Source organism: Diabrotica virgifera, chromosome 10 (genome assembly GCF_917563875.1).
Source record: "Diabrotica virgifera virgifera chromosome 10, PGI_DIABVI_V3a".
NCBI classification, from domain to species: Eukaryota; Metazoa; Arthropoda; class Insecta; order Coleoptera; family Chrysomelidae; genus Diabrotica; species Diabrotica virgifera.
In genome coordinates, this window is record NC_065452.1 from 121,117,969 (window position 1) to 121,137,176 (window position 19,208).

The 19,208-nt window shown below is 34.3% G+C and overlaps 1 protein-coding gene across 1 annotated transcript in view; it reads right to left on the minus strand.

The window, feature by feature from the left end:
• Positions 1-1,281: 1,281 nt before the first annotated feature.
• The window catches only part of LOC126893142 (neuronal acetylcholine receptor subunit alpha-7-like), a gene marked incomplete at its 5' end in the record, with an annotated part of 63,373 nt that continues 45,446 nt past the window's right edge, over positions 1,282-19,208 (minus strand). Inside the window, 2 exons of the mRNA XM_050663093.1 lie at positions 1,282-1,395; positions 9,685-9,865. Coding sequence (XP_050519050.1) covers positions 1,282-1,395; positions 9,685-9,865 — 295 coding nt within the window. The remainder of the gene's footprint in view (positions 1,396-9,684; positions 9,866-19,208) is intronic.

The window sequence follows — 19,208 nt, forward strand, 5'->3', positions numbered from 1 at the left end:
CGATTGTAGTATAGTTAGGGTATTTTTTTTATTTTTTAGTGTTAGGTTAGGTCAGTAATATAAATAATAATAAAGTACCTGTGAATACATAATTTAGATAAAATAATCCAATGCCTTTATTTCTTTGTTTTGGCAACGCTCTGACGTCAGAAATCTTGAATCACGTAAGCGTGTTTTTGTAGTAAAAATACTATAAATTGGTTTTTGTGACTTTCTAAATATGGAAGTCTCACAGACTGTTCCTAACCATCTGTGTAATATTTTTCGCGTTACTGATTAAGAGTTAAATTATATTGCGTACCACATACTGAATTAAATGCAGTTTAGTTCAACTGCAATCCATATTGCAAGCCCGTTGGCTTACAATTTGTACATTTCAGGATGGAATAATCTGACCTAAGCCACTTTATATAACTTTCATGCATTTAAACTATTGTATAGTTTCCAAAAGCTTCATAAGAGACAATAAAGTTAGTCGAAAGTGACATTTATAAGACACACTATTAAGAGAGTGTTTGAGAGCTTTACTCTAATTTGGATATTGTTCTCTAAACTATTGCAACGACGGAATAACTATCCATCTACCCTTTAGAAAAGCTTAAACGTTTATACATTCGCTAATTATTGTATATTAAGAACTGATATTAAAAAAACAATTTAAGATCTATTAGCTTATGCACAACTGGCCCAAAAATGCTACGACCAACAGAAAGATATATTTTTATATCCTGTATAGACTTCGAAAAGGCATTTGATAGAGTAAAACACGACCTACTATTAGAAGGTCTGCAAGAAGTCGGTGTAGATGGGAAAGACATCAAACTACTAAAAAACTTGTACTGGAACTAAAGCGCCAGAGTTAGGATTGAAGGTTTCATGTTCGCAGAAGAACAAATTAGGAGGGGAGTTAGACAAGGATATGTTCGTCACCCTGCTACTTAATCCTTGCTCCGAGTTTCTATTTAAAGAGGCACTGGAGGTGCCTCTTTGGTGAATGGCGTAAATATCAACAGCATTAGATACGCCGATGATAAGGTGTTGACTTGGGCCTACAACGACTCATCCACAGGACCCACTCGGTCTGTGAACAATTTGGTATGAAAATAAACATTAAAAAACCAAAGTGATAACAATCAGAAAAAACCAAAATGTACCTCAACCTTGTATAATAAATGGGCACATTTTAGAACAGTTGTTTCACATGTTGGATCGATAGCAGCTTAAATCCTGATACAGAAATTAGATTGAGAATAGAACAGGTCAGAAAATCTTTTGAAAAAATCAAAAGACTGCTATATGATATATGTGATTGTCTAATAAAACTAGAAATTCAATTACGTTTATCAAAATGCTACGTCTGGTCGTCTCTTCTCTATGAAGTTGAGACATGGACCCCTAAAACATCAACCGTAAATAAATTGAAATGTGAATCTACTGAAGAAACCTCAAAAAATTTCATGGACATCGTATAACTCAAACGAATAAGTGCTGCATAGAATATGCAAGGGACGAGAACTTTTCAGCACAGTGAAAGTTAGAAAAACATCATAGCTAGGCGACATAGTGAAAGGAAAGATCGAGAGTAGGAGAGGACTAGAAAAGAATAGACTATCGTGGCTAAAAAGCATCGGGCAATGGAGAGAGCTAAATTTTGAACATGAGGTAGATAATAAGAACAGCTGAATACAGAGGAAAGTTTGAAATTGAAGACTTCAGTGCAAGAACGGGGCAAGTCCACTTTTCTGAATAGTTGGGAATAGTGTTGCCCAAAATCAGTCTTGAAACAAACAAATTGCGAAAACCTTGCGAAAACGCAAGAACAAGACCAAGACTGCAAGACCATGACCGCCTAATTTGAGCAAGACCAAGACCAAGACTTACCGTGCAAGATTTGAGCAAGAACAAGACTAAGTCTGCAAGACTCTTGCGTCTTGCAATTAGAACTGAGGGTCTTTTATGAAGTATGTTAGTTCGGGTATATTCTTAGGTAGGTACTCTAGGAGAAGCAAAAAAATTTGTAAAATTGGACTTATGCGCCTTACGAACAATACCATAAACAAACATACATTCTTCGCTCTGAAATTAATTGTCCAGGTTTTGAGAATAGCCGCCCTCCATTCATAAATTAATAGGTCTGGATCTCGTGTATGAAAAAAAGTTGATTAATAGCAAGCTGAAAATTTGTTATTAGCTTAAGGGTGTCTAGTCGGACAAACTTTGATATATGGGAACACTGGAACAGGGGAAGTTTTAATTTTGGAACAGGTTAAAAAATTTTAACGGTCAGAACACGAAAACGGCACATGTATTTTGTCCGACAGAACAGACTTAAACTCTCCGAACAGAGATTAAACTCTCATGCAAAAATCAGACTGCTATTTATCACCAAATGGGCGTTTTAATGAGTGGAACATGTAGAATATGTCAAATGACAGGAATTATGATAGGTGATAAATAGCAGTCTGATTTTTGCATGAGAGTTTAATCTCTGTTCGGAGAGTTTAAGTCTATTCTGTCGGACAAAATAAATGTGCCGTTTTCCAAATTTTTAACCTGTTCCACAATTAAAACTGCCCCTGTTCCAGTGTTCCCATATATCAAAGTTTATCCGACTAGACACCGTTAAGCTATTAACAAATTTTCAGCTTGCTATTAATCAATTTTTTTCCTTACGCGGGATGCAGACCTATAATGTATCGAAACTTTTTATAAATATGTCATGCTGATAAAAAATATACCTAAAATAAGTAGTTAATTTTTTTCCTTAATTAGTTTTGTAGGAATTTAAACACACAAAAATCATATCGATATATAGAATAATAAGACTATTATGTATATTTTTTCTGCTGAGTGTGATTACGATAGGAGACAGACTATAACAGATAATGCCGTGCCGTCTATACCGTGTAACCAAATACATATCCAAATATTTAGTCTACGAGGCATTCAACAAAGAAATATTTACAGTGAAATACATGGAAAACAAAAGGACATTTATAGCAGTTTTTTCTGTAGATAGTTAAATTAAACTGGTCATTTGTTTTATCAATCGACTCACTGTTCTTTTGTTATGCTCTTTGGTTGCTATACACTATTCCAATACAAGAAACGGGTCATTTTTGGTCTCTCGAATTTCCTAAACTTGTTTGATAATTTGATTTTTTATTTATTTGATTTTAATGTTTGATAATAATATAGCCTTGTTCTGTATAAATATCGCTGTAATAATATTGTTTCTAGACAGATAAATTGGTAATTGTACACCGGGTGTACCGATCAAACTGTATTTTTTTTCTCAAAGTTCGCATCACCCTGTGGAATATTCTAGCATTTATAAAATATTGAAATTAAAACCCAACTATAGTCTCATATTTTTTTAACATTTTGTTTTTTTTATTCATTCGATTATGTTGGATAATAAAAAGTTAGGTACTTTTTTAACTAGCCATGTTTTTCATCAAGTGTTCTTAAATAAGTATGGCAAACTTTAAGGAGTAATTCTGCCCGAAAAATAATTTGACAGTTTGCTTTATAAGTGTATGTTCGCAAATACTTCGTTTCCGAAATAGGGGGTGTTAAAATTTTTCTTACAAACTGACGATTTATTGCTCTAAAACCGGTTGAGATATGCAAATGAAATTTGGTGGGTTTTAACAGGTAGTTATTACGCATTTTTGACATACAATTTAAAATTTAATATTCACCATTGGCGCGCATACGGGTAACATGACCCGTTTGTTTAGAATTACCCCTTAAAATTTACCATACTTATTTAAAAACACTCTGTATTGATAAAAAACATGGCTAGTTGTTAAAATACCTAACTTTACTGTTATCCAACATAAGCGAATTAAAAAACAAAGTGTTAAAAAAATATCAGACTGTAATTGGGTCTTAATTTCAGTATTTTATAATTGCTAGAATATTCCACAGGATGATGCTTACTTTAAGAAAAAAACACAGTTTGATTGGTACACTCATTAGTACCGATAAGTTATCGGGTACCTATACAACGACAATTTAACTTCTAGCAACAATATTATTACAGCGATATTGTTAACGAATAAGGCTATATAATATTAAAAAATCACTTAAATCAGACAACAGGTTTAGGAAATTCGAGACATCAAAAATGACCCATTCCATTTTTAAGGAGGTGCCTTAATTTCTTGGAGAAGTGTATTATTCTCGTTTTGGTATTCGGTACCAAAATGAGAACTGGCGTTAACATATGAAGGGCCAGGGGAAAGAACGATGAATGTCTATCTGCAAGCATTTTCGGTAAAATGAGAAATAAAGTTACATATTCATTGTTTTTATCCCTTGCGTCCAATCTTGTGACGTGATTTTAAGACGATGATCATATTTATGTCCCCTTGTCCATTCACAGATTGATAGTACCCTTTCTAAGCTAACAGATTGCACAACAATCTCAAAATGACCAAAAATTGACATTCATCCTTTTTCCCTCTGACCCTTCATATTGTGCACATCTGTCACTGAATTGAATTCTTTTCAAATCACACATTGTCAATGGCAAATACTCGAAAAAATACGTAAGTTCCTAATAAACTTTGGTTAGTTATAATAAACACGGATCGCTTAGATCGTAGGTTCAAACCCCACCCGGTTTCAGTTGTTTAGATATTTATTAATTTGGTTGGTCTTTACTATGGCTTTGATATTAAAGCTTAAAATTGACCTACTCTGTTACGTTGTTCTAGTTCTAAGATATGCAATAGGCATATGCAATAGGCATAACTGCGAGACTTGCAAGACTCTTGCTGCAAGACCAAGACCAAGACCAAGACCTGGAGCGCAATACCAAGACCAAGATCAAGACCAGGTGTCCTGTCGCAAGACCAAGACCAAGACTCTCTAAGTCTCGTCTTGGTCTTGCACTTGGGCAACACTAGTTGGGAAGTCGACAAAAACTTATATTTTTAGAAAATATGAATAAATTATGCTTAATTTAATTAATCCTCCTAGAAGAATATTAGACAAGACTAGCTTAATTTAATTAAGCATAATTTATTCTTATTTTCTAAAAAGTATTAAGTTTTTGTCGACTTACCAACTATTCAGAAAAGTGGACTTGCCCCGTTCTTGCACCGAGGTCTTCAATTGTAGTAGCGAACCTCCATTGAGAAGAGGGCACTTTAAGGAGAAGAAGACTAATCAACAGCAGAGAAAAATAAAAAAAGATCAACGTAGTCAAGCTGTATGTAATTAAAAACCGCATGGGAGTCGAGAGAGCAATAAGAAAGAAAACTGCAATCTAGCTCTGCGGTGGTTTGCAGTTGGGCCTGTAGTTGGTCTTCGAATACGCAAGTCATGTTCTACAAGACGTCTCCTCGCATATCAATGCTGGTTGGATATTATGAACCGCAATAAGTTTCGTTAAAATATTCCTTGACGTGGTAAGTCGTTCTCTTAAAACGCATAATCAAATAAAACGGTCTCGGACAACTATATCGTAACTCGAGGTCTACTTTGTCCGGAACGTTTGCTGTAGTCATTCATTCCTCTTCTAAAGCGTTGAACAATACGGGAAATTGATGTATGTGAAACTCCCAACCTCCGACCGATAGCATGGTAGCTAAGTCCTTCGCTAAGTAAGGTCACTGCTTGAACACACGTATCGCGGGTCAAATTGCTTGTAGCGCATTCAATTTCCATGAAAAAAAAATACAGACTTACTTGAAACTTTAAATAACAAATCCACTAATTTTTACAATAAACCAGATACTTTTTGACTGTTAACAATTTGACATTTATTAAATTGTTAATTTTTGATAGCCTACTTTAGGCTTGTGTATTAAATTCAGCAGGAAATGAGGATATCTTAATAAAAAACATGGCTAGTTGTTAAAGTATCTAACTTTTTTATTACCCAACATAAGCGCATGAGCCAAATAACACAATGTTAAGAAAACCTGGTATGAGGCTACAGTGGCATTTTAATTTCAATATTTTATAAATGCTGATATATTCCACAGAGTGTTGCGAACTTTAAGAAAAAAAATACAGTTTGATTGGTATACCTGGTATTCAATGACAATTTCAAATGATGTCTAGCAACAATACTATTACGGCAACATTGTTAAATAATAACGCTATCTTCTTTTTACGGTACCTATCCGTTCCGGATGTTGGCGCTTAACATGGCTATCCTAACTTTGCTTGCTGCTGTTCTGAATAGTCCGGTTGTCAATGTATTAAACCACTTTCTCAGGTTTTGAAGCCAAGATATTTTGCTTCTTCCTGGTCCTCTCTTTCCACATACTTTGTCCTGAAGAATGAGTTGCAACAAACCATATCTCTGTTCATTCCTCATAACATGGCCAAGATATTCTAGTTTGCGCTCTTTGATGGTGTTAATAACCTTGCATTCCTTGCCTATTTTACGTAGGACCTTAGTCACACGATCCACCTACGAAATTTTAAAAATGCGTCTGTAACACCACATCTCGAATGCCTCGAGTTTTCCTAAAGAAGCTTCGGAAAATGTCCAGCCCTCTACTCCATACAATAACGTAGAAAATACATAGTATCTGAGGATAGAGATTTTAGTAGCAAGTGGTAAATCGTGACTTCTGAAAAGATCTTCATCAATGTGAACAATAAAAACACTTATAACATATACAAACCTCCAGCCACTACATGGAACACAGAAGTGCTAAAGACTCATCCACATCCTACTATATACATCGGTGACTTCAACAGCCACCACGAAATGTGGAAGTACACCACGAATGATGAAAATGGGGAGGCACTAGTAGAATGGTCCGACGAGCAAAACACATATCTAGTTTTTGATGCCAAAGACAGAGGAACATTTAAATCAGCTGCATGGAGAAAAGAATATAACCCAGACCTATGTTTTGTCTCAAAAGATACCAATGACAGACCACTAACAACTGCGAGAAGTGTCCTTGCAGACTTCCCACATACTCAACATCGTCCTGTGCTTATCACCATCGGAATATCAATTCCAATAATTAGATCATATCCTCGACCCAAGTGAAATCTTAGAAAAGCAAACTGGAAGAAGTTCTCTGAACAACTAGACCGGCCCTTGAGCTGGGTCCCTCCAACCAGCAAACATTATGAGAGGTTTGTGGGTGCAGTAATAAGCGCTGCCAAGGAAACCATCCCTAGGGGGTATCGCAAAGAATATGTGCCCGGATGGACTGAAACATGTGAAGACTTATACGCTAAGTTTCTCGAAAGTGGTGACCGAGAAATAGCCGACGAGCTTTTACACAACATCGATACAGCTAGACGCCAAAAATGGATAAAGACTGTCGAAAACTTTGACTTCAAAAAATCAAGCCGACAGGCATGGTCCCTGTTGCGGAAAATTGGCGGAGCTAACCAGCTGGAATCCAGAGAGTCTAAAATGTCTCCTAACAAGGTTGCATCGCATATAGCATCTCTATCCAGAGCTTCACGAGATCGAACACATACTACCAACGTTAAAAGAGACTTAAGGGCATTAAAACAAATGAACAGAACGAACTCCGAATATTCAGCAAGAATATTTATTTCTGAAATCACACATGCGCTGAAAGAAATGAAATCAGGTAAAGCACCTGGGTTTGATGGTATCCATCCAGAGTTCTTGATACACAGTGGTGCATACACGAAACAGTGGCTTGCAATATTCTTTATTAATATACTTCAGTCTGGTAACATTCCTTTCTCACTTAAGCGAACGAAGATAATTGCAATTCCGAAACCGGACAAATCAAACGATAAGCCAGAAAACTACCGCCCCATAGCTCTACTTAGCATGGTATATAAACTATTAGAAAAGCTTCTCCTCAACAGAATTAGTCACAGGATACTAGAAAATGTCCCCATTGAACAAGCTTGCTTCCCCCCTCATCGAAGCTGTACGGACCAAGTGCTGTCATTAACAAATTTATAGAAGCTAGTTTTCAAAAGAAACAAAAGACAGCAACAGTATTATAGATCTAACAGCAGCATATGATACTGTTTGGAGACAGGGATTAATATATAAACTGACCCGTACTATCCCCTGCAGAAAGATAATTAACCTCATTGACAACATGCTGACAAACAGAGCCTTCCAGGTTATAATGGGAAAGGAGACGAGTAGACAGATGAAACTTAACAATGGTCTTTCACAGGGTTCTGTCCTTGCCCCTTTACTTTTCAGCCTCTATATTGCTGACATGCCTGAAACCGAATCTCGGAAGTTTGGATATGCTGACGACTGGACCCTTGCAATAAGCCACCAATCTTTAGAAACTACAGAAATCACTCTCACGCACGAGTGACTTATCCATCCTCAGCGAATAGCTTAAAAAATGGAGACTACAACCAAGTACTACAAAAATTGAAGTATCAGCTTTTCATCTCAACAACAAGCTGGCAAACAGAGAATTGCGAATGTATTTTAATAACAAGCTGTTAAACACAATAAATATCCGAAATACCTTGGAGTTACTCTAGACAGAACGCTCACATTCAGAGAACACCTGACGAAAACAGCAGCAAAATTGAAAACACGCAACAGTATAATACAGAAACTCTGCCGAACTACATGGGGGTCCACAGCATCAACTTTAAGATCCTCTGCTCTTGGCCTGATATATCCGGTGGCAGAATACTGTGCATCAGTGTGGCTAAATAGCAGGCATACCCACCTGGTCGACACCCAACTAAACCGTGCTATGCGTATGATAACAGGCACAATTAAGCCCACCCCTACAATGTGGCTACCTACCCTTAGTAATATAGCACCACCCAACCTAGGACTACGTCGCGAACATGCATTGGTTAAAGAATATAACAAAATAATGGACAGTCGCCAGCTTCTAGTCCACAACGACATCCCTGATATTCTTGGAAACCGTCTCCGATCCAGGTTACCCCCTCTACAATCTGCTCAAGCGCTGCAGCAATCCAACTTTGACTTAAATACCCGATGGAGAGAAGATTGGGAAAGTAGGACAGATCCGCATTACCATAGTCTACCGGACATCATAGGAAAACCTGGCGAATTTGAACGTCCCCGTAAGATTTGGCAGCCCTTAATCGAATTAGAACAAACTGCGGAAGATGCGCCGACTCCCTCTACAGATGGGGTAAACTCCCCTCGCCTTCTTGTGACTGCGGCGCTGCAAGACAGACGATCAGTCACATTGTTCAGGACTGCCCACGCAGAGCATACACAGGCGACCCTATAGACTTTGTAATGGCAACCGAAGGGTTAATCGAATATATAAAAAAAAACTGGACATCTGTTTGTGATGCATTGTATAAGGCATAATTCTGTGATGTACTTAAGCCATACGCTAAATAAATAAAAATAAATAAATCAATATGAACGCTGATTTAGTTTTTCCTATGCGTTGTTTTATTTCACTTATCTGTTGGTCCCATGGTTGGTCCCAGGTTTAGGAAATTCGAGACATCAAAAATGACCAATTTTTAAGGTAGTGCGTTAATTTTTTGGAGAAGTGTATATGACCTTTTCATCACTTTCGGTTCAATTAAACTGTATTTATTCTTCCCACAGTTCATCCTCGTTAGTTCTATTTTGGTAGCAATTAACAAATGATCCTTGTATAAACAAGTACATTCCTCTTAATTAAAGCGATTAGGTTAATGCACATCTCGATGTATACTAGTGCAATACTGTAAATTACTTACCTGTAATCCATCGTACGTCCAGCTTCCAAACTTCATCTCGCAGCGCTGATCGTCAAACGGAAACCAAGTTATATCAATTTTGCATGTGCTCTTAAATATACCGGGTGGAACGTACAAACAACTGCCATTGTTACGCACAACCACGTTTGTAGGGTAAGTTCCATCGAAGCCCTCGTCGGCACTGGAAAATATTGATCATTTTAAGCATGTTACCGAGAATCACGTTGAATTAATCAAACAGATCGAAAATGAGTTCAAATAGGCATAATAGATTACAGTTTTTTAAAATTGTTAAAAGTAAAAGTATGAGATTAAAATTTTGGGACAACATAATTGGACCCCGTTATGCAACAAGGAACCAATTGACATTAAGTTAGTTTGGAGATATTCAAGAAAAAAGTTTTATTTGTTTGAATAAATTATTTGGATATAAAAAAATATAAAAAAAAATTTTTAAGAAACGCTTTTCTTTAGTTACGAGTGACTAAAATTAAAAATATTATAAAAAAAATCAACTAAAAAGCAAAAAATAAAAAAAATTGAAAAAATCTAAAACATTCGTCAAAGAAAAGCGTGGCGCGTCTTCATCGAATAAACGGTTTTCGCCCCACGCTTTTCTTTAACGAATGTGTTAGATTAATTTTTTTTATTGTTTGCTTTTTAGTTGATTTTTTTTATAATATTTTTAATTTTAGTCACTCGTAACTAAAGAAAAGCGTGTCATAAAAAATTTTTTTTCATATTTTTTTATTTTTTACTTTTTAGTCTTACACTTTTTAAACATTAAAATATATCGTCATGTTTCTTAAAATATGTATAAAACATAATGATGTACTAACATGAAAAGTAGTCGGAATCGGCAAAAGATTTGAAATTTTATTGTTTATTTATGATGCATAACGTAAACAATTAACGTAAAAAGTGAAATTATGTATAGTTCATATCATTAGCTACAATCCGTAAAAGTTTCAAGTTTTTACATTGTAAAAAACAAGATAATTTAAGCATTTTCCATTAAAATCGTTTTTTTTTATTTAAACAATTAATAAACATAAAAAAAAATTATTGATTATTCGTGTATTGTTCTCGCGAATGAATATGTCTGCAAATTTTCATAGATTTGCATTGGAGAAAAGGCACTCAAATTAACGTCTAAAGATTTGACGCAAACTGTTGAACTAAATAAAAGCGTTTAATAAAAATAATAATAAACGACACAAAACTAAACACTTTTATTATAACCTATAGATTTTAATGCAATAATAAAATAAAAAAAACTGAAACTAAAAACAACTGAAAAATTTTAACTCATATGGTAGAAAAAAATCACTTGGTTCTTTGTTAAATGTAACATTAACAATCCACGTCTGGTTCGAAATCTATATTTCTGTTTAATCTATCTACAGTGCGTCCATAAAGTAACGCATAAATTCAATATTAGCTAAATAAACAACATTATTAGAAACTTCCGAAACAGGTCGATTTTTATTTTTAAATTACAATTTTTTGGCATATATCATATTAGCCACGTCATCGATCTGGAAGTGCTGACCTAATCGATGATTTTTAAATGAGAATAGGGGTCATGTGATAGTTCATTTGAAAGGGTATTTAATTCTCTATTCAGCAATATAAACATTATGTAATATAGTTATTTATGCAGAGTGTCCAAAAAATGTTTTTCTAAATGAAATTAATTGACACAAAAAGAAGAATGTATGTAATTTGTTTAATTCTAAATACAAGAGAAAAAATTTTATTTGAAAAATACACATTGGTTTCCGCTTAAATGAAATGTTTAGACTGCCAAGCGACAGGTGGGTGGCAGCTTTAACATTGAATTTAAGCTAGAAACAATATTAGTAGTTATTTGTTAAATAATTTTTTTTCTGACAACAGTTAAATACATTTTGCATTAAATAAAATACATACATTCTTCTTTTTGTCTCAATTAATTTAATGTAAATTTTTTTGAACACCATGTATAAACAATTATGTTATTTATTTATTTATTTATCGTATGGCATAGATACAATAAGAACACATAATTTAAAAAAGTATATAAAACATTACATGAAGTATCACAAACGAACATCTAATGTATTAATATAATGTAAAACATTTTCGGTCGCATTCAGGAACTCATCGAAAACTCCAGGGTACCGCCTTCGAGGGCATTCCTCAATAATGTGGCGGACGCCGGACGGTCTGCCGTTGCTCACCACAGTCACACTCAGGAGTAAGGGTCTTTCCCCATCTATGCATGCTGTCAGCACATCTACCGGTACCTGTTCTTATTCTGTTCAGCGCCGTCCATGTATTGCAGGGCAGTTCAAAGCCTGGCGGTTTCTGATCGATACAGGCCATTTGGTGTGATTCCTGTGGTGAGTCGCTCTCCCATTGTCTTCTCCAAGCGTTGGTGAGGTCGAAATGTTCCTGATGTAGGGAGGTGGCCCTTAACAATGGGGGATATCTGGACCGCAGTCTGTTCATTTCAATATCAAGCTTATCATGGTGGATGGGTAGTTGATGGTTAGCCTCGATTTTTCGATATTCTCTGAGAAGAGAATGACTTCTTCTTAGTTTCGGCGGTGGAATGTGACTCAGAATGGGAAGCCAATAGTTCGGTGTTGGTCGAATTGTACCTGAGATCATTCGCATGGTCTGGTTTAATTGGGTGTCAATGATCTTCGTGTGTTTGCTATTGAGCCATACCGGCGAAGCATATTCAGCCGCCAAGTATACGAGTCCGAGAGCGGATGATCTGAGTACGGAGGCTGAGGACCCCCATGTGGTGCCACATAGCCTTTGGATTATATTATTTCGCGTCTTTAGTTTTTTTGCCGTTCTTTGTAAGTATTCCTTAAAACTTAAGGTTCTGTCAAGAGTCACTCCAAGATATTTTGGTGTTGAGTTACGAGTGAGTAGTCTGTTTTCAAAGTGAACGGAGAGTTTTTTGTTGGCTTGGGCATTATTCAGATGGAAACAGCACAATTCAGTTTTCGTTGCATTGGGCCGTAGCCTCCATTTGCGAAAATATTCACCCATAACAGCAAGGTCATCCGTTAGTATTGTTTCTGTAACATTCATGTTATTACGTCTTGCTGCAATGGCCCAATCGTCAGCGTAGCCAAATTTCTGCGAAGTTGTCCTAGGTAGGTCCGCGATGTACAAATTAAAGAGTAAGGGTGCCAAAACAAATCCCTGTGGCAGTCGATTGCTGAGCTTCATTTGGACACTTCTTTAGTTGCCCATTGTGACGTGAAAAGGTCTGTCGGTGAGTATGCTATCAATGAGTTTGGTTACCTTTTGGCATGGGATGGCACGGATTAGTTTGCAGATCAGTCCTTGTCTCCAGACGGTGTCGTATGCAGCTGATAGGTCAATGAAAGCAACGGATGTTTTTTGCTTTCTTTGAAAACCTGCTTCAATATGTGTTGTTAGGGATAGGATCTGATCTGTGCAGCTGCGGTTAGGTCTGAACTCTGCTTGCTCAATAGGTATCACCCCCAATATGGTGTTACTAATTCTGTTGTGGATTAAGCGTTCCAACAGTTTATAGACACAGCTCTCCAGTGCAATCGGTCGGTGGTTTTGGGGTTGATCATTTGCTTTTCCTGGTTTCAATATGGCTATAATGGAGGCCTTTTTAAGGGAATGGGGGATTTCTCCTGATATTAATATTATATCTGTGTAGAAATCAGCCAGCCATTTCCTAGCATATTTGCCACAATGGAGTAAAAATTCTGGATGTATTTTATCGGAGCCGGGTGCTTTTCCAGACTTAATTTCTGATATTTCTGAGGTAATTTCTTCCGGAGTAAACTCGTCAGAGTATTCAGATGTAGGCGGGCATGCAGACTTTAGTATTTTTAGTTCTTGTTTTACTTTGGTGGTGTGGTCACGATCTCTAGGTGCCCTTGAATTTGCTACAATGTGGGAGGCCACTCTGTTGGGAACTATTGGTACTTTGTCTCTAGTTGAGTGTCTGCTACTACCAAGTTTTCTAAGTAAGGACCACGCTTTTCTGCTTCATTTACTAAAGTCTAGTTTTTCCACAGTTTATCCATTTTTGCCGTCAGGCTGCATCCAAACTGTACAGCAGTTCGTCCGCAATTCCTCGGTCTTGGCTTTCATTGTATTCTTGATACAATTTTGCGCATTTTTCATCCCATCCTGGGACATAATCTCTACGATATCCTCTGGGTATAGTTTTCTTCGCTGTAGATATAACCGCGCCAACAAATCTCTTATAGTTTGTACGTGTTGGGGTTATGTTAATGTTTATATTACTGAATAGAGAATTGAATAAACTTTCAAATGAGCAATCACATGATCCCTATTATCATTTAAGAAAATCATCGGTTTCATCATCAGGCCCAGATGGATGGCGTTTACTTGTATGATTATAGGTATGTATGCCACAAAATCGTAATTTAAAAATGAATATCGACATGTTTCAGGAATGTCTAATTATGTTGTTTATTTAGCTAAGATTGAATTTATGCGTTATTTATTTTTATTTTCAAGGCATAAAGACATTTATTGCAGGTGTCTTGTTTGTCTTTGTTCTGCAACAAGGAACCAAAGTTACTTGGATCGAGATAATAGAAGAAATGTACAACCAAATTTATTAATCTGTAATATGGTTCTATCGTCCAGTATATGGCTATGATGTACCGGAACATTTGGTTCGTCATTGCAGAACGTGAATAGTATTATTTACAGTATGTACGAACTAATAACTCCATTTTCGAAAAAATGTTGGTTGGTTCCTTGTTGCATAACGGGGTCCAGTTAATACTCCCCTGAAGCTATTTTCTTGTGACGTTTTAATAGTATTTACTGTTTTTAATGGAAATTATAACAATATCCATACTATACCGGGCGTCCACTTATATTTTCCCCCATTTTAACTGCCTATAACTTCTAAATTACTCAAAATAGGTTTATGCGGTTTTCGCTGAAATCTTTTATTTTCGTAAAAGTTTTGTTTGAATGGATTGAATTTTTTATATTGCTTTTAAATAAAAAATGGCGAATTTAAAAAAAACCTTGTTGACTTTTCTTATTGAAACAGCCAGTATATTTTTTTGTAAATTGAAAAAAAAAACGGTCATTTACCTATCCAGCGCTATAAAGTTTTTTAAAAACGGTTGTCAAATGACTGAGCAATTATTTTTTAAAATTTGAGATGCAATGTGGAAATCACACAAATATCAATTTGCTTAGTTATGTTATTTAGTTATGTGATATCCACGTTGCACCTCGCATTTTAAAAATTAATTACTCATTCATTTGACAACCGATTTTAAAAAAAATTTATATCGCTGGATAGGTGAATGACCGTTCTTTCAATTTACAAAAAATATACTGGGTGTTTCATTACAAAAAAGTCAACAAAGTTTTTTTAAAAAATCCGCCATTTTTTTTTCCCAATTGAAAGCGATATAAAAACTCAATCCATTCAGACAAAACTTTTACTAAAATAAAACATTTCAGCGAAAACCGCATGTTTCTATCTTGAGCCGTTTAGAAGTTAAGGGTAGTTAAAATGGGGGAAAATATAAGTGGACACCCAGTAGCATATTTACAGATGCTAGCGTGTGTAGACACCAGGGTATTAAAATCAGTTAGGGTTTGGAAAAACAGTACATTTACAGATGCTAGCGTGTGCTGACATCAGGGTGTTGAAGTCAGTAAGGGTTTGGAAAAACAGTACATTTACAAAAATACTAACAGATTTCGACACCAGAGTGTTGAAACCAGCTAGCTTTTTTAGTGGCTATACATGCATAGATGCTAACGTCTATTGACATTTATTTTATACAGTATGGTGCAAATGTCCGGAATAAATTAATTATTTCGGAAACCAGCGACTTTAAGGAAAAATCCTGAAATAGGTCGATTTTTAATTGTAAATTATTATTTTCTGACATATATCATAAGTGACGTCATCCATCTGAAAGTGATGACGCAATCAATGGTTTTTTTAAATGAGAATAGAGGTCATCTGCTAGCTCATTTAAAAGGTTATTCAATTCTCTATTCAGTAATTTATAAACATTGAGATAATTATTTATACAGCGTGTCATAGAAATATTATTTTCAATTAAATTAATTGACACAAAAAGAAAAATATATGTAATTTATTTAATTCAAAATAGATTCTCTTCCTGTCAGAAAACAGAAAAAAATATGTTTATTTCATAAATAAACATTTCTTTTCGCTTAAATTCAATGTTCAAACTGCTAGGAGGCAGATAGGTGGCAGTTTAAACATTCAAATTAAGCGAAAAGCAATGTTTATTTATCAAAAAAAAATTTGTTTTCTGACAGCAGTAGAGTGTATTTGGAATTAAATAAATTGCATACCTTCTTCTTTTTGTGTCAATTAATTTAATTCAAAAATTAAAAAATTCAAAAAGGTTAAAATTATGACTAGTTAAAGAAAAAATGTGGATAATACTTACGTTCTGCTTAGTACATGAAACTAGCAACCTTATAGAATAGGTGACATCAAAAACTGATGTTAGTGGCGACTCTAAGTCGATGTTAAACGATAAATTTTAGAGTGCTTAAAGGGCAACATGATTCACTGCTCGATGGTAACGTGTGGTACTTGCCAGTTCGATGGACACAGACCAACAAGAATATAGCAGATGACAATCTATTTATCAGAATGAAGTGACATGACAAAACAGGTAGTAAATTTTTGGTTATGAATTTAAATTTAAATTATCAGCTAAGCTGAATGGATGTTAATAACTGTATTAAAGTGGAATTTAAATTATAATAAAATTAGATTCTATTGTAAACGTCTAAAAGGCAACTCTCTGTTACAGAAAGAACTGTTATTATTGTTATGTTAATAAAAATGTTATTCATAGTAAAGTCAATGGCATCATTGATGACAGTTTAAAAAAAGAAGAAAAAAGTTTAATTTAGTTTTGAAATAAAAAGAGAACTGAAAAAACTTGAATGTAAACAACTAATAGAAGGAAAACATAAGATACCTAGTAATATTGTAAAAAAATAAAAAGAGTAATGTTGGTTGCCTCTGATTATGGTTGTGATGGGTAACAAAGAAAGAGAAAATTAATAAATTTAGCTGATTATTTGAATTAGTTAACTAATAATTTGAAATCTACAGATGGTACTGGAGTGAACAGACTGAAATGGCTGACAAAACTATATTACTGTAGAAGTTTTTTAACTGAGAGAGAGGTTTAACAAAATCAGGTTAAATAAAAAATAAAAACAAGTAGTGATAGTTGCCTGATATGGTAATGTTGGAAAAAACATAATTTAATTAAATTATTGAAAGGAAGTAGATATGTATTTACTGAAAATGATAACAGATGATAAAATGCCAGATTAGCTGAAATTATGATTTGAAAGAATGTAGAAAAAAGGGGAATGACATAAATGTTAATATCGGAAATGTAAATTAAAATGTGTGTAAAACAATTATAAATGAGCTGTAAGTAGTCGTAGAATGGAAATTCTTTTCAGTAATTTAATTAAACTATATTTTTTCCAACATTACCATATCAGGCAACCACCACTACTTGTTTTTATTTTTTATTTATCCTGCTTTTGCTAAACCTCTCTCTCAGTTAAAAAAGTTTTACAGTACCTAATATAGTTTTTTTCAGCCATTTCAGTCTGTTCACTCCAGTACCATCTGTAGATTTCAAATTATTAGTTAACTAGTTCAAATAATCAGCTAAATTTATTAATTTTCTCTTTTTTTTTGTTACCCATCACAACTATAATCATAGGCAACCAACATTACTATTTTTATTTTTTTACAATATTACTAGGTATCTTATATTTTCCTTTTATTAGTTGTTTACATTCAAGTTTTTTCAGTTCTCTTTTTATTTCAAAACTAAATTAAACTTTCTTCTTCTTTTTTAAACTGGCATCAATGATGTCATTGACTTTACTATGAACACCTAACATTTTTATTAACATAACAATAACAACAGTTCTTTCTGTAACAGAGAGTTGCCTTTTAGACTTTCACAATAGAATCTAATTTTATTGTAATTTAAATTCCACTTTAATACAGTTATTAACATCCATTCAGCTTAGCTGATAATTTAAATTTAAATTCATTACCAAAAATTGACTACCTGTCTTGTCATGTCACTTCATTCTGATAAATAGATTGTCATCTCCTATATTCTTGTTGGTCTGTGCCCATCGAACTGGCAAGTACCACACGTTACCATCGAGCAGTGAATCATGTTGCCCTTTAAGCACTCCTAAATTTATCGTTTAAAATCGACTTAGAGTCGCCACTAACATCAGTTTTTAAAAATGTAAATCATATTTCTCGATGTCACCTATTCTATAAGGTTGCTAGTTTCATGTAACAAGCAGAACGTAAGTATTATCCACATTTTTTCTTTAACTAGTCATAATTTTAACCTTTTGCATTCATTCTAACGTGGAAATACTTCGTTTTAGGCACTGAAGATGATCTGATCTAGATTGAAAACGTTTTGCAAATCCTTTTGGATGACTTTTTAATAGTTTTTAAATAAACTTTTTATACCATTATACAAACGAAGTTTTTACTTGTTCTGTATTATTATGTTAATATTTATATTACTAAATAGAGAACTGAATAAACTTTTAAGTGGACTAGCACGCGAACCCTATTCTCATTTAAAAAAATCATCGATTACGTCATCACTCCCAGATGGATGATGTCACTAGTATGATATACAGGGTGAGTCACCACTAACGGGACGGAAGATTACAGCGAAACGGTAAAAGATTTGAAAAAAATTTAAATTAATAGCTTGTAAGTTGATAAAAGCTACATTTTAAAATTATTTTGAAATATACAGAGAGTCCCAATAAATAGCGGCGTATCAAAGTTATATTTTTTCTTATGGAATACCCTGTATTTTATTGCATTTTTTAATTATCCCCAAAAAATAAGGTATAGTTTCATAAGGCTTCCCTATACCTATGTACAGAGTGTTCTGAGTTATGTTGACTTTTCTCAAAATGTAAAGTTTTAAAGAAGGCTTATTCTCAAGTTATTTAAGAAACTATAAAAATATTACTTTTATATATAAATAGTTGGATATTGGTTGAATGTATTCCATGATTAATTATTACACATTTGTCTACAGGGTGTTCAAAATTTACAGTTTCATTATTGAAGTATTCAATGTGTTATATGATGGTTATTTTAAATGGAACACCATGTATATTAACAAATAATTATACTAAACAAATTCACCTCTTTCGAATGGTATATAGATGTCCTGTACCTAGGTCCCATAGTTTTTTCGTAATTTACAATTATTTAAATTCTTAATCTGTAAATCAATTTTAAAACAAAAAAGAAGTTAATTAATATCATTGTATGACATTGTCATTTCATGACAATACGGTCTGGTAATTATCTTATAATTAATGCATTCCATGATTGATTATTACACATTTATTAACAGGGTGTTCAAAATTTACAGTTTCATTATTAGATCATTCAATGTAGC